The following is an 11,539-nucleotide window of genomic DNA, read 5'->3' on the forward strand; positions in this document are numbered from 1 at the left end:
GGGAAACAAGATGGAGCCCTGGCCAGCACAGATCACAGGATACCAAAACAGAGGCAAGACAAAGATAGATTCTTAAGTCCATTTCCCTACAGATAAGAAAGAGATCCAACTATTCCAATAGAGGTGAAGTACCCTGAACATACCCACTAAAACAGAAAAAGGAAGTGGCTCTGTGGCTCAAAGTGGTAAAGCACTAGCCTTGAGTGTAAAAGCTCAGGGACAAGCCCAGACCCTGAGTTCAAGCCCCATACCGACAAAAAAACAAAAGATGAGAACTTGAATGAAGAGCCCCACAAAAACCCAGGGAAACTGCCAGATGGGTGGGTGACTAACTGAAGCCTTCTCTAAATGGAATTTTGTAAGTTCTCTTAAGGGTGTGTTAGTTTGCTTGTTTCACAGTGGTGGGGATGAAACACAGAGGCTCACATATGCTGAGTAAATGCTATACCACTAAGCTATACACCCCCTAACCCAAAAGTCTGGTACTTTAATGGTCAAGGTTACCTGATAATATGAAGTAATGCTTACTTCTGGGTCCTTCTTACCTATAACTTCTTAGGAAACAGAACTATGCCAAAGTAGCTCAGGAGGAATCATTTTGTTCTCATCAGTATAAAGATGTTTGTAAAGGTATCTTTCTATTTCCACTCCACCGCCTGGCCCTCAAGTGGGTCCTGGAATTAGCTCCAGGAGACAGACTATACAAATACATAGCAATATCTACCCATTATGCCAATGCAGAGACATGAATACCCCTTTGGTCTGGGCAGCAGCAGATCCTTAGAAACAAGATAAAAGTTAAGAAGTGGAAGGCACAGAATAACTCCAGTCTAGTGGGGTCACTGAGAGGGGAAGCAAGTGAAGAACAAAAAGGCAAAGTGCATCAGGTCAGCAGAGCTGGCCAGGAAGCCAGCACCAGGGATGGAGAAAAGGCACAGGGTGAGGATGGCTTCTAGTGACAGGGGAGTGGGAAGAAGGGACCAATAGAGGTGGCACAAAGACACCCAATGAGCTTCTACCTAAGGGGCTTGGGATTTCAGAGATAACCCCACTGTTGGCCGCTTTTAGAGAATCAAAGTTGAGAAACAGAACAAGAAACTCTTCAAAAACTGGAGGCCAAGAGGAAGCAAGTTGAAGCCAATCACTTTCTGCATGCTGGCTTTTGTGTCCACGATTTCTGCAGGTTGATCGTCCGTAGCTTGAATGGCCTGGGGCAGTCAGGGTTCCTCCTAGCCTCAGCTTGTCAGGTAGACAGCAGTGAACAGTGGTGAAATTTCTAACATCCCAGGGGTCCATGGGGCTGGGGTAGATGCATGTCTTACTTCTGCTCACAGTCCACATTTCAGGATGATGTGGTAGCCATCATTGCTCTCGGCTGCAAGACAGAAACACGGGGCATACTTCAAAGCAACCAAGGCCAATGAGGTACTATTTGGGAGGTTGGGAGTCTTAAAGGGTGTGGTATCAGAGTACCAGCAGAGACCACCAAATAGGCCATACACCAAATAGGCCACATAACAGAAGCACAAATTTATTCTAGTACACAACTTGGCAGCCAACTTACCTAGGGGTGTGTGTGTGTGTGTGTGAAGGGGGGTGGTGTTATTGAACTCAGGACCTCATGCTCTTGTTTAGCTTATCTGTTCAGGCTGGCACCCTACCACTTCAATCCCAGCTCCACCTCTAGCTTTTTGGTAGTTAATTGGAGACAGGACTATCATGGACTTTTCTGCCTGGTCTGGCCTCAAAGAATGTTCCTCAGATCTCAGCCTCCAGAGTAACTAAGATTACAGGTATTAGAAACTGGTGCCCCGGCTCCAGTTTCTTTTTGACAATGGGCCTTTCTATCACAGCCCTACACCAAAAGACAAAAGCACCTATCTAACTATGGTTTTCAGGAATATTATAGGTTCCAGGCCCATAACAATGGCGGTGTCTTTGGAATTATATATGTGCTTATGATTGTAAATGTGCCCAAAGCTCATCAGTGACAGGGCTGGTCACCAACCTGTGACACTATTATGAGGCAGAGAAACCTTTAAGAGAGGGGGCTAATAATGGGAAGAAGTTAGCGATGGCAGTGTGCCCTTGAATGGAATGTCGGAATGTAGCCCTCCTCTGTCTCTCTTGCCAACTTTGGTAAGATGAGCAGTTTACTATACCGCATACTTCCACCATGATGTACTGCTTCACCATAGGCCCAAAAGCAGTGAGGCCAATGGATTGCAACCTCTGAAATCAGGAGCCAAAATAAACCTTTCCTCTCTTTAAGTTGACTAACTCAGGTATTTTTTTAAAAATAATGGAAAACTTCCTCACACTAGACCCTCAGACCAGAACAAGGCCCATGGTCCAGTCTTCTGTTCTGAAATAGCCCACACATCCACTTTTCCCAAGGCAAGCTACTGTAAGGCTTTCTTTACCATCTATGAAAACATATCTCCAGTCGCAGAGGGTCTCTCTCTGGGCAGAGAGTGGGCATGCTAACGCTGTCCCCCTTTGAAGTCCCCAACATACTCTGCCTACCATTGTAATCCATGCTTGGGCTTCCTAGAGACAATGAAAAGTCGTAACTCATGAAATTCAGGGACTACAGACTGCCTGGTCCAGGATTTCCCCTTCAGAAGTTCCTTTGGTTCAATCATGTTCATTTTGGCTAGCTAGGGCTAGCTTGGCTTCCTTACTCCCAAAGGCTGATCCCAGAAAGCCATCCTCAGAAGGGGCCCTATTCAGGCAGGTCCTGCCCATGTATCCACCCCACCCTACCTTGCCCAAGAGATGCCATGGACGATGTAGACAAAAGGATGTAGACAACACACTTCAATTAAACAAGATGACAGGAGATTTACCTTTTAATGTGCTGAGGATAAAACATGACTCATCTTGGAAATTCTGGACCATCTGAAAGGCAAAGGAGAGACATGTTTCTTCAATAACCACATCTATCTATCTATCTGTCTGTCTATCTATATATCTATCTATCTGTGCTGGTACTGGGGCTTGAACTCAGGGCCTGTCTCTTAGCTTTTTCACTTAAGGCTGGTGTTCTACCACTTGAGACACAGATCCACTTCCAGCTTTTTGGTGGTTACTTAGAAATAAGAATCTCACAGACTTACTTTCTTACCAAGACTGGCTGCAAACTGTGATCCTCAGATTTCAGAGTCCTGAGTTAGCTTGGATTAAAGGTATGAACCACTAGTACTTAGCTTGATCAGTTAATAATTTTAAAAACCCTCTTTGCCCAGGCAAACAATTATACAAATAACACTACCATTGTATTCACACAAAAATACACCACTACAGCCACAACTGGAAAATGACACACAGTCACTATGTAACACAACTGCAATTTTAAGTAATAGGAACTTGCCTATTACAGATAGGAAAGAAACAGCCTGGAAGGAGACCCTTCAAGACAGTATCATTGCACACAGGGGTATAGATTGTTTGTATTTATTTTGCTTTTTTTTAGTTACTGTATCTTTCAATCTCTGTGAAGAATTCATTATATGAATGTATATGTAAAACAGACAAAAAAACTAGTCACATTTCGATTAACAATGGACTGTATACACAATGGCAGTACCATGTTATTATAACAGAGCTGAAAACTTCCTACTACCAGTGGCCCTGCCACCATGGTAACATAGCAGCTACAGTGCAATGTTCATGTGTGTGCTGACGTTGGGTTCAACAGCCTCCCGTGCTGTCAGTGTTGTGGGTACAATTACACACAGTACACAGCACTAGTTCGTGAAGATGACAATGGTATTAACGGTACAGGCTTATATCATTAGCATGCTGTATGTTTACTTGTTGCTTTAGAGTGTGTTCCTTCTACTTGTAAGTGTTCTTTAAACTGTGTAGTAATATGTCAGCATCAGCCACACACACACACCTCTCATCTGTTGTACCTCTTGATTACATTGAGCAATTGACCCAGACCATTAGTGCTTGTGTCAGTACTACTTGGGGTGTCTGGATAATGATGAAATTTCCTAAGGACACTTTCATAAAAGATATCTATCTCATTGTTTAAGGGCTATGTGACTGTAATCGGCTTTTTTTGTTTGTTTTATTTTGCTTTTGCAGTACTGGAGTTTGAACTTCAGTGCCTTCCTCTGACTAGGCAGGAACTCTATTGCTGAGCCATGTCTCCGGTCCTGTTTTTCACTGGTTATGTTTAGATACAGTCTCCTTTCCTACCATGATGAGTGCCTGGACTACAGTTTGCCTATATTAGGCTTCCTGGCTCTGCTGGGGTGACAGGTGCATGCCACTGCATCCCGCGTCTCTTCATTCAATGGAGTCTGACAGACTTTGCTGCCCCAGATGGCCTGAAACCCAATTCCAGTCTCCTACATAGCTTACAATGACAGGCAATGCCACTGCACCTAGCTTCGGTTGAGAAGGGGCCTCGTGGACTGTTTTGCTCAGGCTAGCCTCAAGCCTAAATCCTCTGAATCTCATTCTCAGGTAGTTTGGATTATATCAGCACCTGGCCTCAGTAAATTACTTTTTAAACAAAAGGGTAATTAGTGAGATATGCGTATCAGCAGCCTATAAGAAAAAAAAACTATAGAAGAATAGACTCCCCATGTCTACTGATATGGTAAGAAATTAATGATTCTCAAACCATCTCTCTAGAGTTCTAATTGTTATCAACTATGCAGTGACCTTAGACAAGTCTTTCTATCTCCATGGCCCCAGCTATAAATGGGGCTATTTTCAATGATGAAAATATAACCAAGATAGAGTAATGTCAACTGTCATCTGTTGATAGAGGAGTGGAAATCCAGAAGACTTCGTATAACCTGATCAAGAGTAACATGTATATTCTCATCCAAGATGTATGTCCTAGATTAACTCCTTTTGCATATATACAAATGCATATATAAAAATGTTTAGGCCAGGCACTGGTGGCTCATACCTGTAATCCTAGCAACTCAGGAAGAAGAGGCTGATATCTGAATATTGAGGTTCAAAGCCATCCCAGGTAGAAAAGTCTGTGAGACTCTATCTCCAATTAACCAGCAAAATACCAGATTGGAGGTGTGGCTAAAGTGGTAGAGCTCCAGCTACAGGCAAGAAAGCTGGGCAAGCATGAGGTCCTCACTTTAAGCCCTGGAACAGGCATTTTTTTTTAAGGAAGGGAAAAAAGAATGTTTACAGCAGCATTATGTGTACTAACACAAAACTAGAACCAGTCCTAATGTCAATCAATAGCAGAATTGCAAATCAATTGAGATCTTTATTACTGATGTCACCAACAGACCGCAAGCCATGCACCTCAGCATACCTGAGACTCAGAAACATAGCAAAGAATGAGAAGGGAGTTGCAGAAATATATACTAGTATTCTGCTTCCATGAATCAGAATAAAATGGGGGGAAAACAACATATTAAGCCAGGCACCAGTGATTCATGCCTATAATCCTAGCTACTCTGGAAGCAGAGATCTAAGAATCACAATTCAAAGCCAGGCTGGGCAGCAAAATCCATGAGACGCTTACCTCCAATTAACCACCAAAAAACGAGGAGTGGTGCTTGGCTCAAAGTGGTAGACCATTAGCCTTGAGTGAAAAAGCTCAGGGACAGCACCCAGGCCCTGAATTCAAGCCCCATGACCACCACCACCAACAAAAACCATATTAAGTAGGAAAAGGGGAATGATTAATACAAACTTCACAGGAGCAGGGAGCTGACACATGGAACAAGCTGTAGAGGCTCCTAAAATAATATTCAAGTCATCTGAGAAGCAGGCAGTTATTAAACTGTGTGTTTTATAAACTTCACGTATGCATGCTGTGTCTCCCAATATGCACTAAAGAATGCTAAAAATATACACATGTATACAATCATGCACACTACAGTCAAGGGGGTAACAAAGCCCCTTTTCAAATTTAAAAAATGCATCCATGTATGGTGGCATCCATACATACCCCTATCTACTTGGTCAGAGGGTACCAGGTACCTCTCACAGCTATGTGGGAGACATAGAGAAGATGATCATGGTCCAAGGCCAGACTAGGCAAAAGCATGACACCCTATCTGAAAAATAGATAAAGCTAAATGAGTTAGGAATGTAGCTCAAGTGGCAGAGCACATGCCTAGCAAATGTGAAGCCCTGAATTCAAACCAAAGTACCAACAATAAAAATATTTTGTAAATTAAAAAATGTAAGCCTTGGGCCAAAGATGTGGCTCAGTGGTATAGCATTTATCTGGCACCTATAAAGCATTGGATTCAATTTCCAGTACCACAGAAAAAAAGAAACCCACATTTTATCACCTGTTCTGCATTAATGCCAACTTCAAATCTTAGAAATCCATCCATCTGTCGACCCCTAGCCCTCCCTGAGGGCCTAATGATGCATGAAGTACATTTATTTTATACTACCAGCCTGCTCCATCTAGGCCTCCCAGCAGCCCAGCCACTTGGGCATGCAAAGCCGTAAGCAGGGCCCACATGGGCTTAATCAGTAACTCCCTTGTTTAATTAAATGCCCTTGCACCCCAGGGGCCGGCTCTGTGGCTGGCCAGGCTGCCTCCAGCGCTCTGGGCAATTTAGAACCCAAGCTTTCCAATTGATTCTGTGACTTCAGGGAATGGGAATCGCCTGCTTTGCCAAGGTGGCATTCAAGTTCTGTTCTCTGCTTCACTTGCTTAACTGCCTGTTCTTGAGGGCACAGGGCAAACGGGGGGAAGGAACTTCCTCAGGGGCCTGTAAAACTGTAAGGGTTCCCCTACATTCTTGCTTTTTGTCACAAAAACAAATTCAGACTTCAGTACAAAGGGACACACCTCCCATGCCACCACCCCTGCCCATCATTAGACCCCTCCACCTTCCTGGCTACTCTCAAGGAAGCCCTCAGGATAGGCACTATGACCTTCACTTTCCTCACTGGTAAATGGGGACCAAAAGACACCGTTTGAGACCTAGAGAAAAAGACTGGGTTGCTGATAATAGTCACAGATAGCTGGATGCATGTTGAGTACTTTGTTTTTTTTTGTTTTTTTTTTTTTGTTTTTTGCATGTACTAGTCCTGAGACTTGAACTTAGGGCTATCCCTGGGTGCTGTCCCTGAGATTTTTTTGCACAAAGCTAGTGCTCTACCACTTGAGCCACAACTCCACTTATGGCTTTAGTAGTTATTATAGTAGTTATTGCAGTAGTTATTGGCGATGAGTCTCATGGACTTTCCTTTTTGGCCTAGTTTCGAATTGAGATCCTCAGATCTTAGTCTCCTGAGTAGCTAGGATTACAGGCATGAGCCACGGGCACGAACTGCATGTTAATACCTGCTAAACAAACATGCATACACCCCAAAACATGCAACACATGTATGTATACACAACACATAAACACATGTGCATATACAAACCATGCAAAATACATGAATATACAGAACACAAAGCCATCCATGCACATGCACACATATGCATGAGCACACACACACAAAACATGTCATACATACACAACACACACACACACACATGCATGTGCATGTGTTTGTGAGCACATATACATTATCAAACTTAATGTCAGTCCCTCTAGGAAGAGACGGGAAAAGAAGGATCTTTGGCTGTTGTCTTCTGCGATTCTACACTTCCAACCTATACTAATTATGAATTACACTTTTTTTCTTTTTCATTGTCCTCAAATAATTGTTCAAAGGAGCTTTACTTTAACATACCCATTTATGTGTACAATGCATCTTGATCAGTATCACCCCATCGATCACTCCCTCTCGTCAATTCATCCCTACCTAGCCCCTCAAGTTTCCTAGTTTCATTTTCATATGTGTACATCAGGTATTCTGACTGCATTCATCCACCATCCCTCTCTCGAATTACCATTTAAGAGGAAGAAAAAACCACCTTGCCAGTCCCCAGGCATGAAGAAACTCATGAACAGTAAAGGACTCTGACAATTGCAGTGACAAATGTCAAAAGGACTATTAACTAATGTGGATAACTTATGAAACACACAGCATTCAGACTTATGTGCTATGCACTGCCAAATCTAAAGAGATCTTGCCTAAAAATAGCAAGTACACAGCCAAAGCATGGCCAATTACAAGATCCAAGGTCTCCTGGAACCCACCACTGATTTCTCATTTCATCCTTACTGATGAGTGTGAGCACCCCCACTCTGCTAATGCAGAAACTGAGGTCATCCACATTTCCCTGAGATTGTTCCACTACCAGGAGATAGCTCTGGACAGGGATTCCAGCCCAACCCTAAAGCCCATAGTTTCTCTACTTTTCTAGCCACCATTTTCCTCTACACCATGGATTTCAGGACTCATAGAACCTGGTTGGGGATAGCTGGGGGCTCAGGAGACTACTACTGTACCCACTAACATAGCTCTTATTTCAATACATCCTACTGGATACCCTACTGGCTCCAATCTCAAGCTTGGCAGCTAGGTCGCCTGAGTTCTCAACACAGTTCTACCTCTTACTAGCTGTGTCACCTGGGGCAATTAGTCTCTCTGTGCCTCAGTTTCCTATTTGTGAGATGGGGTAACTTCAACTACTTCATAGAGACAATCAGGATTGAATAATAGAGTTGCTGTATGTCCACATAAGGCAGGAACCAGAGCATAGTAAGCACTTGCTACAGTTGGGTTCTTTACTTTCCCCTAAAGGTCCTCATGTTGCAGGTTGGGGTTTGAGAAAGTAGAAGAACCTTTAAGAGTTAGGGCCTAATGAGAGGCTGTTAGGTCAATGGCAGAGTGTCCTTGAAAAGAACAATGGGATCCCAGTTCTCTCTCTCTCTCTCTCTGACACACACACACACACACACACACACTGGTTCTTAACCACCATGAGGTAAGTTACTTCTTCAACCACATGTTCCCAGAAGATGTACTGTCTCACCCAGGCCCCAAAACAACCAGCCATATATCATGGACTGAAAACTTGGAAAGTGTGAGATAAAATAAGCCTTTTGTCTTCACAAGTTGATTGTCCCAGGAATCTGATCCAGTAAGCTGGCTAACTGCTAGTGACTCACACTTGTATTCCTAGCTATTCAAGAGGCTAAGGTCAGAGGATTACAGTTCAAAGCCAGTCCAGGCAGAAATGTCCATGAGAACTCATATCTAATAAACTACCCCCCAACACACATACCAAAAAAGTCAGTTGGGAGGAAGAAACAGGATGTAACGAGCTTAAAAGCATCTTTTCTTTAACATGAAAGGAAAGCCTAAGCTGGTCAACCATCAGCAGACATAGATTCAGTAGGGCCGCCTTCACTGGTGACTACTTGGGCCCTACACAGGCCTGGCACTGGGACACCTTCACCACTTAGCAGAGGCCTTGCTGTCATCTTCCATGAGCCACAGTTGCTCCTTCACCCAACTCCATCCGGTCCCTACCTTGTCCACTTTAGGGGTGCACCATTTCCTGACTTCCACCAACATGACTGAGCACGCCAGGTCCTGCAGGGTGGGCAGCAAACAGCAGGGCAAGGAGCAGCTATTCAGCAGCCACCCAGACCCGATGTGGTCTCAGGACTCTGCCTCCCAGGCAGCTGTAGCAGCCCAAACACAGGAAGTTCTTGCTATACCATGGATTCTGAATGTTCACTAACAGCCCATGTGTTCATGGCTTGGTCACTGTTGACCAGGCATGGAACCTTGATGATGTGGGCTTAGTGGGAGGAAGTTAGGTCATTGGGGGGGGGGCTCCTCCCAGAAGGCCAAAGTCCCCATCGTGGCACCCTCACCTCATTGCTCACCACCACGTGGATGCCCGTGGGACCCTGCCAGTAGACCCGATGGATGTGCTGGGGGGGGATGCTGTACAGGTTGGCAATCTTCTCAATCAGCTCCAAGGTGGTCAGCTCTTCCAAAAAGATGGCTTGGTACACTGGAAAAGGGCAGAACAAGCACCTTCTTCTCAGATGGTCATTAAACTAGCATGAGCCTACCTCTCTCTGTCCCTCTACCTCCCAACTCATTTCCTGGTGCACATGTCAGACCCTGACTCCTCATTCCTGTTTCTGTCTCTCTTGAGCACTTCCAGTGTTCCCTGGACCCACTTCCCAGCCCAGGATCCCCCAGCGAGAGGTGGAGGCTGGAGGAGCATCCCATGATTCTGATGTGTAGCCAAATGTGCACCCTGCTTAGGAGGGAGTAGAGAAGGCCTGTGTTGACTTTCCCATTTTCCCACTGTCTAAACAAGTTATTGAACAGCTTCAGGTGAGAGGGGAATATTTAAAACAATCATTACTCAATGACAGAAGGGAACAGGTCTGGTCCTTCCCTGACACAAATCAACTTAGCACTGTGACCCCAAAGGGAAAGGGGAGGCTACAGGAGGGATCTTATACTGTCAGCAAGTCAGAATACCTGCATATGCTTCCATTAACAACACCTAAATCCACCAGGCAAACTCCTGGGACAACCAGAGTGGCTTACTCTATTTTTTTAGGGGTGGAGAGAGTACTATGTTTGAACTCCAGGCCTCAGCTTGCTAGGCTGGCACTCTATACTTGAGCTACACTCCAGACCTTCCTTTTTGCTTTTGTTTTTCAGACAGGATATGGCTAATTTTTTGACTGGGCTGGCTCAGATCTTTATCATATTGTCTCAACCTCCTGAGTAGCTAAGGTTATAGGAGTGCATCATCACACCTGCCACTATTGTTCAATTATAGGGGGAACTCAGGTTCCTCAAAAGTAAACAAGCTGGTGCTGGCGGCTCACACCTATAATCCTAACTACTCAGGAGGCTGAGATCTGAGGATTGCCATTCAAAGCCAGCCCAGGCAGGAAAGTCTGTGAGATACCAGAAAACCAGAAGTGGAGCTGTGACTTGTTCAGGGACAGTGGCCAGGCCCTGAGTTCAAGCCCCCCAACAGACTAAAAAAAAAAAAAAAAGGAAGCACAAGCCCCTGCTAGTGGCTCATGCCTGTAATCTTACTACTCAGGAGGCTGAAATATAGAATCAAGGTTTGAAGCTAGCTGAGCACAGGGCCTGAACATTCCCAGGGAAGCACTAGGTGGGGCAGGCTTGGAAGGTAGGCTGCAGTGTCCCCAGGCTTGGGAGCTGGCTCTGTTCCCACAACTCACCACACAGGCCACTTTCTCCACTGCCATCCCGCTTCTGCTGCAGGGGCACTCGGTTCTGCTCCAGCTCCTGACAGACATAGATGGTCATCTTTGGCCTCACATTCCTGGCAGGAGGAAGGAAATAATTAGCAGGTGTGATGCACCAAGCTCCATTGTGCTAGAATATTCCAGAACACAGAGGGGAGCCTGAAGTGAGTAGGACCTAAGGAGGGAGATGAAAGGTGGAGATGCAGACTGAGTTTCATGGAAGGATGAAAGGAGAAAGAATCCAGTCCAGGTCAATTTTCCTGTCTTGATACAGGTTATCTGGTGGAAGCGTGATGGACAGACATTCTAGTTTCTACAAGAAAGAGCCTTCCAGGGGCTGGGAAGGTGGCTCAGTGGTAGAGTGCTTGCCTTGCATGCCTGAGGCCCTGGGTTCAATTCCTCAGCACCACATAAGCAAAAAGAAAAAA

At 44.8% G+C, this 11,539-nt stretch overlaps 1 protein-coding gene across 1 annotated transcript in view; it reads right to left on the reverse strand.

Moving 5' to 3' along the window:
* Positions 1 to 213: 213 nt before the first annotated feature.
* Positions 214 to 11,539, reverse strand: part of Tfcp2l1 (transcription factor CP2-like 1) — a 55,999-nt gene continuing 44,673 nt past the window's right edge. The window contains exons 12-15 of the mRNA XM_013020670.1: positions 11,085 to 11,188; positions 9,738 to 9,880; positions 2,850 to 2,901; positions 214 to 1,375 (exon numbers count right to left, since the gene is read on the reverse strand). Of these exons, the coding sequence (XP_012876124.1) occupies positions 1,329 to 1,375; positions 2,850 to 2,901; positions 9,738 to 9,880; positions 11,085 to 11,188 (346 nt within the window). The 3' untranslated portion in view covers positions 214 to 1,328. The remainder of the gene's footprint in view (positions 1,376 to 2,849; positions 2,902 to 9,737; positions 9,881 to 11,084; positions 11,189 to 11,539) is intronic.

Source organism: Dipodomys ordii, unplaced genomic scaffold (genome assembly GCF_000151885.1).
Source record: "Dipodomys ordii isolate 6190 unplaced genomic scaffold, Dord_2.0 Scaffold52, whole genome shotgun sequence".
NCBI classification, from domain to species: domain Eukaryota; kingdom Metazoa; phylum Chordata; class Mammalia; order Rodentia; family Heteromyidae; genus Dipodomys; species Dipodomys ordii.